General features: G+C 37.9%; 1 protein-coding gene across 1 annotated transcript in view; it reads left to right on the top strand.

Moving 5' to 3' along the window:
* The window catches only part of LOC124711850 (serine/arginine-rich splicing factor 1A), an 82,271-nt gene extending 66,455 nt beyond the window's left edge, over positions 1–15,816 (top strand). The window contains exons 3-4 of the mRNA XM_047242076.1: positions 2,173–2,345; positions 13,769–15,816. Of these exons, the coding sequence (XP_047098032.1) occupies positions 2,173–2,345; positions 13,769–13,960 (365 nt within the window). The 3' untranslated portion in view covers positions 13,961–15,816. The remainder of the gene's footprint in view (positions 1–2,172; positions 2,346–13,768) is intronic.
* The last annotated feature ends 6,444 nt before the right edge of the window (positions 15,817–22,260 follow it).

The raw sequence follows: 22,260 nt of genomic DNA, 5'->3' as shown, positions 1-22,260 counted from the left end.
CTCATCGAGATGTGTTGTTTATCCCTGTCAGCTGTGCCCACCTTTGCACTGATTGACTACTGCTATACCCACTTGCTGGTTGGCTGTTGCACCTCTCTTTTTAATTGCGGCTACCTCAAATGTGGTATTTCGAAATAATAGGATTTCACAGTCCCATAACGTTGATGTTCACAGACCTTGACAAAATTCTGATGCCATACATATCACAAAATCACTTTGTTAAAATATCTATACTTATAAACTGTTATCCAGTTCACTGTTCAACCACAACACATTGTTCAAAGTTTTTAGCGAATTCTTGTCTGTTGTGCCCAGCACAACATTCCTCACCAGAAGGGCAACCCATGTGACACACCTGCTCATATATCATGTTATATTCCTCGGCACCAGCAATTGTGACGAAAAATTGGCTGTAAATGGGGGTCAACACAAGCACATTTGGTTTCACGGGTTTTGCTTGCATGAACAACCAACCCCACTAAGTGAATTTGTTATGGCCAGTCCATGTCTTAATTATGTAATGTAAGTCTCATTTACCAGGTATGCACATACTGCACCTTCCAATTTTATGACAGTAGTCACTGCGCAGTATAACCTAACCACTCTACAACAGTCTCACCAGAAGAATGATACGTGCGGCACTTAAAAGTTAATTGTCAATCGGTGTTACTGTCCTACATCCCTGTCAGTCTCCTTATTCACAACACTTCAGTGCACACTTACAGTATTGCTATTTTGACTGACATGGGTTTCATGCTCAAAATCTTTGAACGGTTTGCTACTAAAGTTTCACATTGCTAAATATGTAATTTTGATAATTTGCATTTAGAATTTTGCATCTCAAATTAATTGAATACTGCAGAAAAATTGGTTTTGGCTGAACTTTGATACATTAAGAGTTTCTCTCTGGATTGTTATACTGGGCTTGACATCACGTCATACTTTTGATAACAGTTGGATGGTGAAGTATAAGATCAGGGGGCCTCTGAAATATTAAAACGACTGGGCAATGCAAATAGCAGAAATGGCTGTTGGGTCACACCATCCTTACTGCTAGCTGCCAGAGCTCAACAGACCACACTAACAATTTGAGACAGAAGCCTTATCATTCAGGAAACTGCAACTTTGTGCCTGGTGGCCTGTATGAGTATAACAGCAATCTTCATTTCATTCACTAATGACTACCATTTATGAATTGGCCAGTATGCAGCAGCAGGCTTCTCTTCCTTTCACCTGAAGAAACTAAACTTAATTCCTTCACTTGAAGTAAACCAAATGTGTTAGACAGTTCTTGAAAATTCTTATGTGGAACCATGCCAACACAACACATCTAGTTCTTTGTTTGATCCAGAGGGAGGCCTCTGAAACAGTGGTCGAAATGTCTGTCTGCCCCTGTAGTTACATTTTTTTAAAACATGATACACTTTACACAAAGGAAAGTTTTCTGTTAATTGGAGTGGTGGTAAATACACAGCGTTTCATCTGCATGTAGGAACTGTCCCCCTAAAAATGGCATGCATTGGGAAAGGAAATCTAATGCAAGTGAATTTCCTGCTGACAAAACCAGTAGCTGTTCTAGAAAGTATTGTTTGTGAGCTGCTACTATGAAATGAAATGCAGGAGTTGATAAAATTTTCTGTCCATTAGGTGAACTCTATAGCGGTTATATATGCACGTCACAAGAAAAATGCATTAAATATCAGTGGCTCACCTGCCTTTGTCAACCAAAAAATTTTGTCGCGGCTAAACACTGCCCTTCAGTGTCACTCTGTGACTTATGACTACATTCACGCACTGACCAAAGCACACTTTTTTTTGTGAATGGGGCAGGGGCAGAAGCAAGTGGCGAATATAAGATCAGTAAAAAATGTTATCAATATACGTGATAATTTTAATTTCGTCATTGCATGAAATCCACGACCCTTTTATATGCTCCTACCAATTTGAATGACCGAGGTTCATTTTACCTATGAGCAGAAGTGAATGCCACTTAGGGATGGGAGAGGGAGAAGGTTTGTTGAGAGTTTGAGTCTTGCAGCAATGATGGTCTAACAGTGTCCAAGTACATTGACAATGCAGGGCATCATTACTTTGATGATTTGCATTTTTACATAAGTAACTGGTATTGCATTCCATCCGCAACCACTTCTGAGTGTATTCTTCAACTTTCAGGTTTACCACCTTCGGGTAGTTGGCAGGACCTAAAGGACCACATGAGAGAAGCTGGTGATGTTTGCTTTGCGGATGTTTTTAAGGATGGAACTGGTGTTGTCGAGTTTCTTCGGTTCGAAGATATGAAGTATGCTGTAAAAAAACTAGACGACTCAAGGTTTCGTTCACATGAGGTACGTTATACAAGATGTAATCATTGCCAAAATAAGACAAAGTTTTGTTATATTACTTCTCTGTGTGCTGTATTATACTGTCATGTTGTTGAAAGTACGACTGGGATAGACAGTAAATAAGTATCATTAAGTAGTTATTGTTAATTTTCAGATACTTTTTGTTTTAAAGATATTCAGGCAAGTGTAATGAAGACAAATGAATAAGCCCTTATTTCATTTCATGTGGGTTCATTGCTACTTACATCCCTTTAGAGATGAAAGCTGTAATTTCCTTTGGTCATGTACATACCAAGTAGCATGAACTTGGCTTTCAACTTTCTTTTTGTGTATTATTGTTCATTGGAAATTGAATCTACTTTCAAACATAAAGATGTAATTTGACAATTGCCTGAAGACAGACAATAGAAATATATGGTTTCTAACGAAAAGATAAATTTGGAGCAGTAATATTGCTTTAGGAAAAGGTAGTGGTAAATTTATCAAATAGCAGGAATTGGCACGGTTGTAGCTGGCAGAAGATGGTATCCCAAGGAAAGTGTGTACAGAAATTTTATATTCCATGAGATGGAAGAAGCAACAGAGAAAGATAGCAAACAATGTAGGTGCTGGCTGCCAAGATACAGACTTTAGGAAGGACAAAAGCAGATAGCAGATGTCAGTGAAGTAAAGAGCAATAGTACTGGGCAAAGGGAGGAAGTCTTAAGTTAATAGACATAGAAATTTAGAAATTTATAGAAATGCAGCATCACATCGCAGGAGATAACAGTGACGTTGTTCTGTAATATTATGAACAAAACAGTGTAGATCAATTTTTTATGTAAAGGTAGTTATTGATTTCAGGTAAGCTAGGTCGTCTTCAAATCAGAAACAAAAATACTGGATGATGTGGTCGGGCTGATGCCTGTGGTAGTGACTGTTGTCCATTGTTTTAGTATTATATCTGAAGATTGCCTAATTTGGCTGATACTGCCAATACACTTAAATAAAGTAGTTACACAGACTTTATATCATAAAAAAATAACTAAAGTTTCACTGTCAAGTGGCATCAAAATTTGTTGGTGGTACTGGAACTGATGTAGTTTGCTGGCCGAAGGGATATAATTGTATATCTAAAAGAAAATGAAGCAGTAGCCCATAGTTGTATTGTTTGCTGAATCTTACTCTTTCTTACTATTGAGTGTATATTTAAACACACAGTAGAATGGTGGCATTGTTAAAGATGATACATACACGTTTTTGTAAATGTAACTAAACCATAGATTTCCAAGAGTCTACATTGTCAAGATCACTCACCAATCAAGAAAATGTGATACATTGTAGTTTTCTATGCGAAGTTGGGTTTTGCTGCAGGTCTCGGCACTTTTTGTAGCATCAGAACTATTCCGACCTACGCCCATTTGAGGCAGATTACTGTATTACAGTCTTATGTTGTCTTTAACCATTTTTCCTTTATCTTTTCATTCTGTTGTTCCCTAAATTACAAAGTTAATTATTTCTCGATGCCTCAGTATGTGACATAAATCTCTCCCATTTTTAGTCAAGTTACCATCAACAGGATCAGTAACTCGTCATCGATTATCGGTTCAATCCATCTAATGTTCCGAATTCTTGTGTTACACCACGTTTCAAAAGCTTTTATTGCTTCTTATCTGTAACATTTATTGTGAACATTTCACTCTCATAATTTGCTCTAGAAGTGTTTAGCACAACATGGCTACATGTGAGTAGGTGTGTTTTTAAGATTATAGAGAAGCAGGGAATGAAACACAGTAACATGTACAAAAATAAATAAATAAATAACTTAAATGTGAAATGCCCAAACATCGGAAAGGGCTATTTTGTGAAATTGTGTAGTGCTGCATAACATTTAACACTGTGTTGCTGCACCGTGTGCATTGTCATATGCTCGACGACCTTGATGTGGTAGAGACAGTCCTGCTCAGTCTGAGCCCACATTTTAATGGCAACCTTCCTGGAATCATTCAGTGTGCGAGGCAGGTTACCATGGCAACCCACTAAGTTTCACCTGTTTCTGAGCACCTTCAATGGGCATTCGTGTCGGAAAATACTGCAGGCTGTTCTGTTCGGTCCATATGTCCCTTCTGTAGGAAGGTCTTCACGAGGTAGCCACAATGTGTAGTGCATTATTGTCTTGAAAATGGTAGAAATGTTGACTGTAGCATTTCACAAGTAGTCTAAGACTACAGTATCCACCGTAGCAATGTGGGAGAATGGACCAACCTTGTGCTGGTCTGCATCTACTTTGCAAACCATTGTGAAGTCCGTGGCAGAAGGCACTTCCATTGTATTAGTTAAGAGCTTTTTACTGTTAGTAGGAAGGGGGAAGAATGTGAAGTTGAACGTGTTCTGAAGTTCGCCTGCTTTATTTCTTAATTGATAGTCCAAGGTGTCGACGTACTGCATTGTTATACTGGCTGAAAAATGGGGGATGGAAGTTCAACACTGACTACTGTAAATGATGTAACTGAGAGTTGCAGAGTTTCGTTTCACAGTTCTTTACTTCCACTGTTCTCTCTCTCTCTCTCTCTCTCTCTCTCTCTCTCTCTCACACACACACACACACACACACACACACACACACACACACAATATTACACAATATTAGACAGTTTTATGGTCAGTTCACTATTGGTACATCTGATAAGCCTCATTAATAGGTTGCAGGCATACCTGAGCATACTGCTACAATAGTTTGCTGTTGAACATCTGTGAGCAGTAAAACCCTAACCACACAGTTCACAGTTCTTGCTGAATAATACGGTACGTGTGACACTATTTCTCAAATAATTTGAACAGACACTGTCATTGTTTTAACACACGGCCTATTTGTGTTACACTAATTCCACTGATAAGTTAATGCATTATAGTTATTCTAACTTATACAGACTTCCCGTTTGAAAATCGGCCATGGACTGACTGTCTCGGGGCCAAAAATTGGCCCTTTATTTATACTCACAATAATAGGTACTGAAACTATACATTGTTCAATGTTTAATTTACCAAAATTACAATTAAAACATAGCTCATTCAATTAAATGAATATATCGAAAAATTCCTCCTTTTAAACAGTCTACCACTAAGGTTAGGCCAAATTATTTGTTTAAATAATGGAATTAACAGATATTGTTACTCAAACAAAGCTTTTGACAATCCTGGTAATTATTTTGGTATTAATTAAGGGCTGGCTTTGCCAATATCTTTTCGAGTAGAGCCAAATAAATACTTCAAAAATCCTAGTAGTTCTTCTTCCAAATGTTTATAATTAGTACAGAACTTATATTTGTTTGTAAGTCAACAATTAAATCTGTCACGGAACAATACTGATTTCACCCTACAACAAAAGATATTAACTAGGAATAGTCAAAATAAAGTAGGAAATTAATTACGTACACAAATCTAAGCACAAAATTAGATCTGGTGCTGTATTCTTTAAGACCGAGGGCCAACCTTTCTCTTTGTTAAAAAATGCAGATTATGCTCATATATGTTAATGGTAATTAATCAAAATCAAAAAAAAAAAAAAAAAATGAATTTAAGGGGGCAGATGGCAAAACGAGAGGAAGTAAAGAGATCCAGCTTGCTTCGTCACAAAACTATGGGGTGAATAAATCTTCTCAGACATCACTAAAGGAACTACCAGTGATGGCAGGGTTTATTAGTAACCAAATCAAAATTTGTCATGAATGTTATTGACAAAGGAAGTCATACAAACATTTCAAAATGTCATTTATTTATACCAGGAATTATATACATAATTTTGCATCAAACCATATTTGTAACGTGATAGATGTAATATCTTTTTACATTATTCGTTGTGTTATGTTTTCCTTCAAAGTGCCGAGTAACTCTGAAAATTACTACTTTTCTCCCTTGGTAGAACTGGCTTTCTCGCTAAAAATGTATTTTAATGAAAATTGTTCCTTCTATTTATTATTTAGGCTCAGTATATGCTCATATTTGGCCACTTTTGTGAGCACCCCGAAAAATCCCACAGAAACAAAACAATAAAGGAAAAATGAAGAAAATGCAGAAGCACAAATCCACAACTATTCACCATGTTTGAGTGTGGCTGAACAAGTTCACTTCTCCATGTTAACAGACAGAACTACCGCTGACGTGGGCATCTAATTTCATTGACAGTCTGTGTGGATGCTGCCATTTGAAGTGGTCGTGGAATGTTTCGATGTTCTGTTCCATTCTGCGACATCCACTGTCAATTGATCTATAAGTAGTTTAATTTAAAGGCTTCTTTTTTCAGTAATGAAAAATTAATTAGATGAGGCGTGTGATGGTGTATGTTCTCGGATACCTTTTTCAAATACCTAAGGTATTTGAATAAATTTGTTCAAAACATGGGACATCTTGACACCACCATTTAATCTCTGTATTCATCTCATTCTTGTATTTTATTGCTTTTAAAGATTGATACATAAATTATAGTAGCAGATGATGATGATGATGATGATGATGATGATGATGATATGGAGATTTCTTTTAGAAAACTTCATTATTTAATTTGTCTGCTCCAGCGATACAAAAATCCCCCTCCCCCATAGTTGGTACCACGGGAATGAATTCATTAATAATTACAGCAAAAATGGAAAACAACACATATTTTAATACCAAAATTCTCATTTGGTTTCCGTTAATAGGACATGTCTTGAGTGTTACTTGGTGGGTAACTGGAAAGACTACAAATCCAAATGTCTGTAGTTTGATCCCTTGTTGATTGTAGATTTTTTGGATCCCTTGTTGATTCTATATTTTTTGTATCACATATTGTTTCTTTGGTTTGTTAATGTGAAAAAATACAATGTTGCATATCAGTTCGGAGTCAATGTAAAACTTGGGTCCAGCTATAACTGGTGGGAAGGGCTATGGCAGACCACCTCCAGTTGAGTTACCCACCATGCTTAGTAAAGCACTATGGTGCTCAGACTAATTTTTGAATCAAGCCTTACTTGTTTGGGCAACCTGTGCTGGTTCCTTGGACTTGAAGAAGTGTGTTGTAGAGGAATTCAGTTCATTGCATCACGTTGTCATTATCTGCCCCCCCCCCCCCCCCCCCACCAAAAAAAAAAATCTACTTATTCACACCACTGAGAATCTTTTCAGATTATTTTAAAATTCATGGTTAGAACTAGTAGCATAAATTAATTTGGTTGGTTTATCAAGGATGAGTTACAAGATAAAAGCTACAGATAGCAAACATTCATGAAGTTCATCGGTGTAAGTTGTTCTAAATTGTAAATTATACAGGGAATACTCTTACAGTTTATTTTAGTACCTCTGTGAGATGCTTGTGGTTGTAGTTTGGTATCAAGAAACATTTGTTTAAGTTTTCCTGGAGGACAAGTAAGATTGCTGCAGCAAATCTCTGTTTGACTGTTAATACAAAATGTTTTCCAATATATATATTTTTGTTAATTTGTTTTTAATTAAGATATTAGGCTGACATTAGTGGGACAGAGTTCTGATCTTTGCTTGACTAACATAATTCAGGCTGCGTGCAGTTTCTTTTAAATTACTAAGTGATTACTTTTCAGATGACTTTATTGTAAGTAACTGTGATCGCAAGTCCTTCTCCGTTCTTGTCAGAAAGAATGCACAACCTGTAATGACCTCAGTGTCGCATTCTGTTGCTCTTTCAAGGGGACTTGGATATGAGTAACTGTCAAAGAAATCAAATTTTTAATTTTTGTCTTGAAAAAATTCTCTGTAGTTTTCTGAACAAGAAAAAGTTTACTTCCAGAAAAATGGACCACAGAAAGTACCAAAATTCAAGGAATTTAAAAGTTGCTGCATGCACCACGACATCCTCATGGCACACAGTCATCTCTGTTAAAAACAGTTTTGCTCTCATTGGTTTCGTTTTTATGACTTCTTAGTCCCTTAGGTTGGCTAACTTGCGAAAGCTGTACAGCTGCTTATCTTTTGTTTATACAGAGTGTTTGGTTATTGTTTGCTGCTTTGGCGTGAATATTTTGTTTACAGCGAAGTAATTGTGTGCGAGAGTTTCTTATTCCACTTGAAAGCAATGGGAAGAAGAAGTAAGAAGTTTTGTTTTAAACAACGTAAATTTTATGGAAATAAGTTCACCAAATGGATTAACTCTGCTAATACAGAAATACAGCGTGATACATAACTTGAATCAGCTTCAACTACTCAAAGTGCTTAAAAGTTAAAACTGAAATGAAATATTTGGACAGTGGGCTTGACAGTATTGATGCGATAATATGGAAATGCCAACAATTGATTCAGGTTGTGTTATTGTTGAACTTTGTGCTCTGTCTGCTTTGCAGTGTAAGGAATGTGGCAATAGTGATGTGTAGGTAGTTGAGGAGACACGTGCTAGAAGAGGTTGTGCGTCAAAATTAAGAATGGTGTGTAATTTTTTTGATTTAAGTGAATGCGGTTATACTTATGGCGTAACTAAACAGTGTGTACAACACAAATATTAAACTTGCTTCTGCTATGAGGTGTACAGGCAAAGGGCACAGAAGGGCACAGGTTTTTGGACTTACCTCCCCCTACCAGGTTTGACAGTCAGGAGAGTGTAAACATGAATTACAGCAATATGTGTATGTCTGCAGCCCTGGATGCATCCTGGCAATGAAGAGGCCATAGTTCCCTAAATGGCGTAGTGACTGTTACCTCCTTGAACAATGGTAAAGTCATTGATGTGGAATGTATGACCATGTACTGTCATGGCTGTACTAGTGAAGCTGAAAATCATAAATATTTGATTTTACTGGTTATAGTGGAGCGATGGAATCTGAAGGTGGTGTGAAGATATTTCACAGGTTAGTGGAAAAATATGGTGTGATGTTTACATCCTGCCTAGGATATGAAGACCCAAAAGCGTATCGAAAAGTTTGTGAATCCAAACCTTATGCTGATGCAAAAATTGAATTAGTAGAATTTGTTGGACAAGTCCAGAAAAGGTTAGGTACAGGATTGAAGAATTTAATTAGCTGGTAGTAAGTGCGTTTGTGGACATGGTCAGCTTACAGATGAAGAAATAAGACAGTTTGCAGTATTGTTATGGACAAGCCATAAGATAAAATAAAAATGACCTTGGGTAATGAAAAGGGCAGCAGGGGCTACCTTCTTTCATAGATCCTCCACAGATGACAACCAATGTCAGGCACTCTGCGCTCCTGGCAGTGATTCATGGTATGGCTACCAGAGGGCTGTTACTAAAGGTGAGACCTACAACCATAAACATTCTTTGCCATTTGCTATAATGGAAGTTAGAAAACCTATATATAGGTGTCTTAAAGACACAAGATTATTCGAGAAATGTTTACATGGTAAGACTCAAAATCCAAATGAAAGTTTCAACAATTGTATATGGGAATGGATACCAAAAACTGTTATAGTAGGACTAAATACTTCAAAAATAGGTGTGCTAGATACTGTTCTGTGTTTCAATGACGGTGCAGTGTCAAGGCTTAATGTTACAGAACTGATGGGATTGCCTTGCGGACTAAATATGCATAGAGCTCTAATAGCCATTGATCGAAGGAGACTCTTCGAAGCAGAAATATCAGTGTTGGAAATCGCCAAAGAAGCAAGAATACGAAGTAGTAGTGTGAAGAAGAGAAGAGGGGGAAAAACACAGGTTAATTATGGACTTGGGGTGCATTAGTGCCATGCAAGTTTAATAGAAAAAAAAGCAAGTTTTAACTTTAACTTGAATTTCCCGAAAGTTAAGTTACTTCATGTTATGGTACACTTTGACTAAAAACTATTAGAGATAGAGAGCTGAAATTTTGTGTACATGCTTAACTGAAAAGTAGACTACTCATGTGACTTGACTTTGAAAATAAAATGCTTTTTGAAAAAAAAGAAAAAGAAAAAAAAAAGACTTAACAGAATCCGTTTCCAAAATTTTTGACAGTTGTAGTTCAAAAACATTTTTGTACCACAATTTATGACAGCACTATCATTCCAATAGTCTGCTTTAAAGATAATAGTGTAAAGAACTCACAGGAAAAAAATAAACCTTCTACTTTTTATTTTGAGCTCTGTGTTCATAAATAATTAGCATGGTTTATTTTACTTGTGACAAAAAATACAATTAAAAAGAGTGCGAGCTGTTTCTGTGGTTCATACATGAAAATGTTCCCGGAAGATGTCTTAAAAGATGGTAAGCATTATATGGGCATGCAAATCTTATTCTTTGAGTTACACTGTTCAGAAAACTGACAATTTTTCAAAGTTCCCCCAGTATTCAGACCAGTCCCCTTAAGAACTCATGTTGATGTTGTGATAAAAGCGGTCAGAGTTACAGTTTCCCATCTTTCGAGAGATGCCCTGGTTTACACTAGAGAGAATCAGTCTTGTGAGTTACTTAAAGAGGAAGAAAGGGTCGCCAGTGCCATTGCTAGGTATGATGATGCCTGTATTATGAAAGCATCATACATTGATGCCTATTTTACTAAAGTATTTCATTATATGTAAGTGGAAATGTTGAATCACAGGTGAGTGCAACAAAAAGATTACTAAATGAGTAACCTTTCGCCCAAAAAGCGTTCTTCTTAATTAGATAACACACAGGCCTGCACACGCACACGCAGGTGAAACAATCGCGTGTGACTGCTGTCTCTGGCTGCTGAGCCCTTGTGCACTCTATTCAGGAGTGACTTCAAGGGCAATCGTAATACTTTGGACAGTGAGGTGAAGGCAGCTGTCAAGTCCTGGATTCAAGAAAAGTCTGAGGAACTTTTCGGTTACAAAAAATAAAATAAAAATAAAAATATTGACGATTGTGAAGCTAAGAATTGTTTGTTTTGCCCGATTTTCCTAATTGTTTTCTTTTGTGTGCTCCAAGCTTATGTGCTTTACTTTTCAGCCTATCCTTGCACTTTCAAATTGATAATATAAGGGATGATCAAAAAGTTTCTATTTGGGGTGTTGCTGCAGTGTATGTGCAATGTAGCTAGAGTCTGATGCAGCACCAACTGTAAACCAGGGATTAGTTTGGCATTTGCGTCTTTGTGACGTGCTTACAGTAAAGTGAAAATGTGAATCATGACAATATTACCAAATATGTCCAAACAATACTAATAAGCTGTTCTTTTCTTGGCTGTCTAAGGACAAATACCGGTAGACATCCATCCGAGAGTGGTTTCAAGTTTTGTCCTTGGATGGGTAATGCTGGTTCGAAGCAACTTTTAAGGTCTCGTATAAAGTGATATTCTGTTCTCTGTTGAAAGTTTCTGAACAGTGTGCATCTTAGCAGACATCTGGCAAGGCTACATGAGCATCCGTTACCGCTGGAGCAGTTTCATTTGATTTTGTGATGCTGTTTTTTAATTGTGCAATGAAAACTGCTTATAAACAGACGGAAGTAGTCTTGAAGAAGAGTTAGTGTATAACTATGTCTGTGAATTCTTACCTGGAACATTGCAAATTGACTTATTGTTTCTGGGATGAGGAAGCCTGGGTTTAAGCATTAGATGGATAACAAAACCAGAAAAAGAAGTAAAAAGCAGCTCCTGAGCCTGTGAATTAAATGCAGTATTACAGTTTCGGTCACTGGACAGAGTATGGCTTCAAAATGCAGATGTAGACTTTGCTCTCAAGGATGGTATGGAATTGTTCCATACTTTGTAGCAAAATTAATTGTTTAAAGACATTTCACATGCAGTAGTGCAAAATGTGACCACTTTTTCAGCTGCAAGAACAATACTGCAGTACTTCTATTATGACACCCATGTGCCTTTTGTGGGCAGTGATACTTACAGGTAACATACTGTATTTTTAGTCAATGTATGTAAAATTGTTCACATGACAGTGTGCATGTAATTTAAGTAACTTAATACTTTCTCTTTGCAACTTCTCTGCATGTGTCAAATGAACGGTTAAACAAGGCCTTTAGGGGGTCAGTGATTCCTGTGGGACAAGGATGTGCAGTAGGCAGTTACAGGCATCTTCATTCAGTAAGACATGGTGTTTTATCAGACAGATGTCTTCAACGTAGTGCACCAGTGAGATGATGCTCACAGCATTAATGCCAGACTGACACACTGATTCTAGACTGTACTGTCAACGAACAAACTTTTTGGTTGCCCCTTATGTTTTCTGTGACCTTTTCCCTTGAAAATGGGCTGTTAATCTAGAGAACATTTTAAATTTATCTTTGTCGTTTTTAGTAAATAAATTGTAAAAAACTACTGCAGTGCACCTTGTGTTTTGCTTTTTTACTGTTTACCGGACTGACCCCTCTAACTTCAGTTATCATGTAGAAAATTTGTGGGATGGAGGAAAATACTAGTGTGTGTGTGTGTGTGTGTGTGTGTGTGTGTGTGTGTGTGTGTGTGTGTGTGTGTGTGTGTGTGTGTGTGTGTAAAAACACACATCGTGATTTTAGTTTGCAGGAAATTAAACTGCAAAACCCTTATTTCCAGTTTGAAACCTGCTAGTGTTGACTGTCCGTTGAACACTTTGAAGTTCAGCCACTCAGAAAAATTTGAGGCTTAGAAAACCAGCCATTTATGCCATTATTTAAAGCATTACTGGCACATATGTGTTTGATATATCCTAAAGAGCAAAACATTTAAAAAAATACCGAGCTTCAATGTTTATTTTTCATATTTTGCTCTATTCTTAGATTATACAAATTTCAAAATAATTAGGACATAGTATGACTGTCCATCCAAAAACAGGTGAGTTATTGAGCAATTGCAAAAATAATTCACTTTTGTAGGAAAAGTTTGAAGTATTCTGGCACACAGAGAGGTCTGTTGGAATCGGAGCAGTACTAGTTTGTTGCTTTCCTGTTTGTTCTGCCAGTATAGTGCCCATTTTCTCCAAACAAGTCTTGGAAACCTATGTTGAAACTAAATGTTTCTTTCAAAATAATTTTCGAAATTTGAGAACAGGAGGCAGCATGTGTCAAGGTACAATTTACGAGCGGTAGGTGGTTCCCAGTTGAGGTAATTGCTGCCTGAGCTATACTCTGGCACAGTCCATTGAACACAGTGGTTTGACCTGAGTTACCCTCAGGCTTGTCACCAAAGTGTTAATGAAGGTTTTTGCAACGCTTTCATAATTTACTGAACAAACTTACTCAGTTGCTTGAAGCTCCATTACAGAAGATTTGGATATGAGTCGCTGTTTCTTAAACACTTAAGTTTTGTCTGACCTAGCCTGAAAATCCAGTGTCATTTGATCAACATAAAGCTCTTATTTCAATGCATTGTATGGAGTCCATAATGAGCACTATACTGACCACAGTAATCTAGAGAACAAGCCATTAGCGATTATATGTATTAGTGATGGAAATAAACTTTGTTGTGTTTAAAGTGGAGGGGAAAAAATTGAGTCTTTCTGAAAATATGGTATCATATTTGCTCAAAATAATATCCATCCATTTATTTTGTTTAATTTTTCAGGGAGAAGTTTCCTACATCCGTGTGAAAGAAGATTATGGGGGTGGTGGCAGTGGAGGTCGTGGGAGTGTTGGAGGTGGGCGTTCTCGCTCTCGCAGCTATTCACCTCGCAGGCGCGGCTCACCCACTTACTCCCCTGTCAGGCGCAGCTTTTCTGATTCGCGTTCTCGCTCTCGGTCACGGTCCTACAACTGAGAGGTTAATATCATTTCTGTCCTAGACATTGTCATTTTTACCCTGCAGACTTTATGATGATGAGATTTTACAGACTTGATGGAGAGACTGCATAATGTGACTGTGTTTACCACCCTTCACCACTGCCTAATCCTCTCTGTATGACAACCACGTTAAGTTCATAAGATAATCAATGCTTATTATTTCTGTAACTTTTTATGCATGAATGAGAAGTGTGTAATTTTAATTTTTGCGCTTTCAATGTTGTGTGAATGGTAGATGGCACCAGTTTAGAAAGTATTAAATGAGTACTGAAGTGTATTATAAAAATATGTTTCTGCCAAACTTCAGAGGAATGAAAACTCAATAGTGTGACAGTACTACATGGTACAGAATTGTCTTCTTAACTAGAAATATCCAAATCATTTTTGTAATGATATGCATAGTTGTCAGACCCAATAAGATGCTTGTGTACAATAATTGCTAATTTGAAGTAGCCACACTCTTCATATAAGGCTGTGCAAAGCATTTCAGAGCATTTAGGACACAATAATGTTTATAGATATTGTAGTTCTATATACATGTGGAAGTTTCTTCTCAGAGTCTCTGTCAGGGAAATGTTGAAACTGAATAGGGTCATGAGTTGGTAATAGTCACACTTCCATGCATTCTTAAAAAGATCACTTTTGATTCAATCCAAATGTAGTTAATATTGCTGAGCTTTGGTGCTGTGTAACATGTATCAGGTAATTGAGAAAATGATCAAATTTTGGCTCCCAATGTCAGTAATATTAGGTCTGGTGGTATACAGAATGAGATATGAGAAGCAGAAAAAATCTGACACAGTTAAGGTTACAAGAACTTTTGTTATCTGCTTGACTTTATAAACAAGGGATTCATTTGTATTGTCATTTTTCTTGTGTACTGTTTCCTAATGCTGCACTCTTTGAGTGAGTGCAGCAGATTTTACAAGTTTGATTCTTCAGACTGTATCATATAATAGTTGACCATTGCTATACATTTCACAATTCTGTCAATACTGCCCTTGGGTAGGTTTTCGCCCATTCTTGATTGGAATGGAATTGGCAGTATTTGGTGTCATTCCCCGAAATGAAGAATGCAGCTTGGTTTTGTAGATGTTGATGGATAAATTTGTCAATATGTTCTACTTCGAGCTCCCTTATTGGTGTGTCTTATTACATAAAAATGACTCTTAAACAAAAAATGGCAGAACATTCAGGAGTAGATGAGTTTTAGAGTAATTACTGAAGGGGAGCCTTCTGCTTCTTCCATAACTTAAGATTAACTTTCTGTATAAGTAATATAATTCTTGACTTAAAACATTCTTGGAACTATTTCATTAAGTTGCCCCAAACTTGACGAAAATCAAACTTAACTGAATATAGTAACTTATAATTGCTGAATATTTACTGTAAATGTACATTATTTTTTCTGTTGGAAAACTAAACATATTTTGTAGCAGTGGGTAATTCCAAGGAATGTCAGTTTATTCGTTAAGTCAGGATCTTGCATAGTTACATTGAAATATTTGTTCTTTTTTTCATGTTGTATTGTAATTTCATTGGAAGTAAATGTACAAATTTATTGTATGTCTTTAAAGTGCAACTATTATGAAGGTAGTGCTTAGTTGGAAAAAAATGAGTAACAGCCACTAGTAAATTTAATTTCATAAGCTGCTTTTGGCATCACCTTCATAGAGTCTCACTTCAAAGATACTAAATGTTTTGGTGCCTTATATTGCATTAATTATGTTTTTTTCTCTTTTTCCCGTGCACATTGGATAGCAATTGTATTGGATGTATCAACAATTTGGAATACATACACAATAAAGGATTGAATCTGATTTCTAAAAAGTACATGGAGTCTGTTTTTGGATGAAGAGGACTAGTGTGGATTTCATGGATTGTCCTTGGATTCATGTGGTTGGATTGGAGGATTCTCATCTTGCAGTCTATTCCATCAGGAGCTCTTTCGATGCCTCTGTGCTAGTACTAGGATGTGGACTTTCTTAAACACCTGGATAAGCCATGAACGGAATAGATGTCATTGTGGAAATGATCATTAATTAGGTTTCAAGTGGAACTATTAACCCTACAAAATTCACTCTGGATCATTGAGGAAAGAGAATAAATGAACATATTTGTTCTCAGAACTATTCTCTTTAATGCATTAATGTCTGACAAACAGTGGCATCAATTTATGGACATCCAAAGATGATAACATATGGGTGGAATTCAGTGATCGTTAGGACACTTCCTATTCACCACTGGAAAAGAGGACAACAATCCTAAGTTATCATTGGATGAAATGATTCAGATTCATATGGATCTAACCCTGTTCTTGGATCAGCGTGGGAAAATATTCCAGGATTTTTCTCTGTTTGAGGATTCTGGGCTACTTTTCCAATGACGTTTAAGTCTTATAGAAGTGTGGATTCATATGGATCTCCTTGTTTATCAGGGAATATGACACTTGTCGCATGGTATGCTTGGATTTGTGGAATCTCTGCCCCTCAAGGAAGTAGCGGACAAGACATGGGACAATAGACTGAATTTGTTTGGACACTGGAGTGTGCTTGAATGGATACTTATAGGACTCATTACTACTTGGACACAAGTGATCTCATTTGCTCAGCAGTATGGACACCTCCTCTTAATGTGTAGGACATGCATGTTTGGGATGCCTGCCATCTGTGATTTTTTTACACTTTGAATGATACGTTCTTGAATTTGAGAACAACGTTGGATCAGAAATCCCAGATTTCTGTAGCTTGAAAAACCACTAGGAGCATTCAAACTGCTTATGCATGCACATGTGGTAGGCAACTTGACTCAGTTGATGACACAGGAAATAACAGACTGGAGGGATTCCAGTCAATTGACTTTGGATTGAGGCAGTATGGACTGAGATACAGGTCAGGACAAATTTGCTGCATCTGCTGGAGACCCCACCTGTACTGTTACCCTGCTTCTGGGATGGAGATTCCACACTGGTATGTTAAACAGTATGGTATTTTGTGTGGCTTCTAATGTCTTAATTTTGCTTTGATAACTCACTAAGTTATGTGGTTTATTTCGTTTCCGCCCCCAGAATTTTTATTGTCATCTTAATTTGGTATTCCATATTTGTGTGTGTGTGTGTGTGTGTGTGTGTGTGTGTGTGTTTGGGTGTGTGTGTGTGTGTTTGGGTGGGGGTTTGTGCATTTGTAACTAGCATACGTATGGCATGCTTGAAACTTTACGCAGATATTTATTCGGTCTTAAGTTTCTCCTCTTCTTCCCTGCTTTGACAGGTAGTAAACAGAAATGCCAAAGAACGCGTCTTTATTCATATTTTAATATTCAACTATGAGTATCAAGGTATAGTTCAATGTAAGTATGCAGTTGTAGCATTTTGGCAAAGCAAGTTGCTTTATCCTTAAACATTGGTATAATTAATTGTGGCATCTGTGTTAGTAAGCTCTTAAGTTTGAGTATTTCATTGAAGCATGCAGTGGGAATGTTGTTCTGCAAGTGTTCAAGTACACAGTTATTTAATTGTGGTTGGTTATACTATACAATGCAATTTGGGTGGGGGTGACTTATTGTGTGAAGTCCTTTATTTATAGCATTTTATAATGGGCTTTGCTCCTCTCTCTCTCTCTCTCTCTCTCTCTCTCTCTCTCTCTCTCCACCTACACCTACCTCTACGTCTATCTACTTCTAGTTCCTTTTAATACATTACATCACTATAACTTTTACAATATTGAAAATATGTTACACCATAGTGACAGCAACAAAAAGATGTAGAGTTACTAAGAGCAGTGGAATACTGTTACTCCGTAGGTAAGAGTTTCGGATTCAAATAGCGTTTCCCAAATGAACTTTGCAGAGGATAAAATGATCTTTCCACCTAGATTGTTTACTCTTGAAACAAATATTTTACCACAACCAGCTAGTTTCAGCCATACGGCTATCATAAGTGAAATCTATGGGACATGCAATGTATGCAGTGTGAAAATAATGTATATACGTAGATACGCAAAATTATTAATATATACGGATATAATAGAGGGAAACATTCCACGTGGAAAAAAATATATCTAAAAACAAAGGTGATGTGACTTACCAAACGAAAGCGCTGGCAGGTCGATAGACACACAAACAAACACAAACATACACACAAATTTCAAGCTTTCACAACCAACGGTTGCTTCATCAGGAAAGAGGGAAGGAGAGGGAAAGACGAAAGGATGTGGGTTTTAAGGGAGAGGGTAAGAAGTCATTCCAATCCCGTGAGCGGAAAGACTTACCTTGGGGGGGAAAAGGGACAGGTATACACTCGCACACATACATACATACACACATAAGACACACGCAGACATATGTCTTTACATATGTCTGCTTGTGGCTGTTGTGTGTGTGTGTGTGTGTACCTGTCCCTTTTTCCCCTCAAGGTAAGTCTTTCCACTCCCGGGATTCGAATGACTCCTTACCCTCTCCCTTAAAACCCACATCCTTTAGTCTTTCCCTCTCCTTCCCCCTTTCCTCATGAAGCAACCATGGGTTGCAAAAGCTTGAAATTTGTGTGTGTGTTTGTGTTTGTTATTGTTTCTATCAACGTACCAACGCTTTCGTTTGGTAAGTTACACATTTAATTTAAGACACCAGTAGTTAATATGAAATCCTTACATAAACGATGTCTACCTGTACTGGTACCATATGCTGTGGTCAAACCTCTTTAACAGTAAGAATGGCCTGTAATTAAAATTCATTAAATTAAAGTAGGGGTTGTTCTTCTCCCTTATACCAGTCCCTACTATTGAATTGACTCAAATTTCAATGTGGGGTGATGGGCAGAGTTGTTGGCTTGGTCATTTTAAATGTGTGTTTTTTAATGATATGTATTCTACAGCCAGTAACATTATTGTTGCACTGGAATGGTAGCGTAAAATAATTGTGTTTGGGCCAAAGTGATTTTTCCCACTCACTGCCAGCCAATTTTTTTTTTTACACTAGTTATAATGAAAAGAGACAATAAGAGCTTTGACAAAAAACTGGGCTGGTAATTTTTTATAAGACTATGCAAAATTCTTGATTTCTGCAGAACCCATGAAGAGGAAATTATACCCTTAAAAATATTTAAAGTGAATGAAAAGTTATGGTCATGTAATATTGGCACATTTCAGTAGTATAACTGGGAATTACCAGGATCTGAGAAATGACATGGAAAGACCAGGCCCCCTCTAACAAACCTCATTTATCCCTTTGACAAAAACATTTTTTCCAAAGTAACAATTGGCCCCCTTTAAGAAAAACAGGTAAGAAAATAGCAAGTTAACTTATCATGTTAAGTTTACACACTTGAAAACTGCTCAAAATGGTGAGTGATATAGTTATCCTTTTAATGACCTTGAGCAAGACACAAAGTAAGACTTTAATAGTATTGGCTTTTAAAAAATTTAACCAAACCAAGAAAACAATTGAAACTGAGCTCTAGACAAATTTCTGCAAGCGAGCTCAAAACCGAGACATTGGGCAGACCCCTAAAAGATAAATATTAACTAGTAAAAAAGATACAACAGTTCACCTGTATAGTTCATCCCGATGGTTTACACCAAATAATTTAGATTGAAATGTAGAACAAGGTTACAGCATGTATTACATAGAACCACAAAACTAAGAGGGAAAATTCCGTGTGCGAAGGCAATTAATCAGATGGTCTCCTGACCGACCGCAAAATTTCATTTACAGGCAAGTCAGATAACATAAGTTACTCAACTTGATCACAAACAGTCGGGACCTTTGGCTGCAAACAAATAACAATCTGTGCTAGGAAATGTTTGAGAGCTGTTCACATGGCCGTAAGCAAGCTGGGCTCACGTTACAAGGAGTCTCTGACATGGAACGCTCTCCCGATAACTTAGTTGGTGCTGTCAACAGTGAACACAAATGTCTCACTGAATCACACTACAACTGAAAATGATTGTTTAACCACGGTTGCATTTGTAGAACCTTCCAAATAAGGTCATATTCCCCTAAGGTGTGAAGGAGAACTACTCAAAAGGACCTGTAAATTCTTCCAGGAAGGAATGTAAATAACAACTCACCACTAACTGGAGATCATAACACACAAAACTTGAAAGGCTGGATAATAGTAATAACAGAGCACACGAGCTTCTAGAACATAGTGAAAACAAAGGTCAAAATTGTGAAACAGTTCATTCTCTAAATTATGACAAATTTTTAGAGAGAACCATAGCCAGAAGATTAACACAGGTCACTTCAAAACACACAGAGCCAACAGGACAATAATTTTGTCCTAGAATCACATTGAGTCAACTAACAAAGGCATGCACAAAACCTCGTGGAAATATACACGCAAACACGTGCTCAAACAGCTTGCGGAATGGGAAATCTGTGCACACAGATGAACAATCAGGTACACATACCATAGGCAAACCAAATCTTTTGCCTTCTACGCAGTGCTAGCGAAGAAGAGTGAACGATGATCCAGAAAAGACGTCGTGCCGTTGACCCAGCTCCCATTCAGATGACATCTGGCAATTGTGAGTGATTTTCTGCACTTTCAATCGGCGATCCTCCATGACCATTTTGTGCACTTTTGCAATGATTTCTGGAGTAGTGACACATCTTGGCCGATCACTGTGCAGATCATCATCTTAGCTCTCCTGACCAAATTTAAAGTCATTTGTCTACTTGGCAACAGTTGAATATGAAGGAGCAGAGTCCCCCAGTGTATTCTGGAAATCGGCATGAATATCCTTTGCTTTTATACCTTTCGTTATGAAGTACTTAATCATATCTCGACTCCTCCTCCCCCCCCCCCCCCCCCACCCCACCCCCAATATCTTCGCAAATCACTACTTGGGAACAACAGAGCCCCATCACTGCCACAGCTCTCTTTTGAGAGCACTGATGTGGCTTGTGTTTACAGGTAACACTCCAATGAATGTCGGGTGAACAACTCGTTGCACTAGCGCTGACATCTTGTGAGGATTTTCGAACCACCCTCATATCTGAAGTTTCTGTCAACACTTACATTCGCTTTAACAAGTTTAGTGTGGCCTTTTTGTTTGGTCATGAACAGGTTTCCCACATAACTATTTGCCTTTTTCTAAAGTAGACAACACATATTCACACAAGCAATCTCGCACACACAGGAGCACTGTCTCTGGCCACTGAGGCCGTACTGTCAGCAACTGCACATGATGGGGAAGCAGCCTAGGTAGAGGAGGTAAGGAGGAGGCTGGGGTGGGGAGGAAAATGGATAACAGAATAGGGGTGGGGTAAAATGTAGGGCATGGGAGTGTGCAGTGATGTGGTGGGCAGCTAGGTGCAGCCCTACCAGCTCAGCCCTGTTATCCATCCCACTCATCACCCTAACCTCCTCCCTACTCCCACCACCATGATTACTTCTCCTATTATGTGCAGTTGTTAGCAGTACGGACTTGGTGGCCAGACACAGTTGTCTTTTGTGTGTGTGTGTGTGTGTGTGTTCACTTTGGGAGGTGGTCTTTAGGCTGAAAGCTTTGTTGTGCCTATCTGTGACTCAGATCTCTCTTATATGTGGACTAGCGATGTATCCTTTTCATAATATTGTACACTGTAATTACACATGACTGAAAGCAACACAGCCTTGCTCTGTACAGAGAGATAATGACATCTATTAATGAGAGATCAACACCTTTTCAGAGCAACAATGATCATTTTTTTCCAATATGTCCATTCAAAACTTTTTTACAACATGAGGAAGTGGGGCGAGGCAGGGGTGGTGGTGGAGGTGGAATGGGGAGTGTTGGGGGGTCATAATTAGCCTACAGGTCTGTTCAGAAGACGATGTGCAGTCGAAAGAACAAAAATGAAATGAAATTATCTTATTGCATTTTTTGGCCGGGAGACTCGGTGGAGGTTGTTCGTCCCCTAGTTTAAATCTCTTTGACGCATCTTCAGTGACTTGTGTGTCGATGATAATGAAAATGGGTGGGTAAAAAGTCTACTTACCAAGCGGCAGTGGGGAAAAACACATGAAAAGGTATTACACTTGGAAGCTTTTGGAGCCAGTGGCTCGTCCTTCTGGCTGAAGGGTTGAAGATGGATAAGGGCTGAAGGACAAGGACTGGTGAGGTTTAGGAAAAGGGGTAAACTTTGGAAAAGTCACCCAGAACCCTGCCAGACACGATGAGAGGGAAAGACTCTCCTGGACCTGGGGTTCTGGGCAACTTTTCTGAACTCTACCCCTTTTCCTAAATCTCACCCTTCTTCCTTCCCCGTGTGCCAGGAGTAGGAGCCACTGGCTCC

This window comes from Schistocerca piceifrons, chromosome 8 (assembly GCF_021461385.2).
Source record: "Schistocerca piceifrons isolate TAMUIC-IGC-003096 chromosome 8, iqSchPice1.1, whole genome shotgun sequence".
NCBI classification, from domain to species: Eukaryota; Metazoa; Arthropoda; class Insecta; order Orthoptera; family Acrididae; genus Schistocerca; species Schistocerca piceifrons.
Note: the sequence above shows the minus strand (reverse complement) of the source record. Positions and strands in the feature narration are given on the sequence as shown.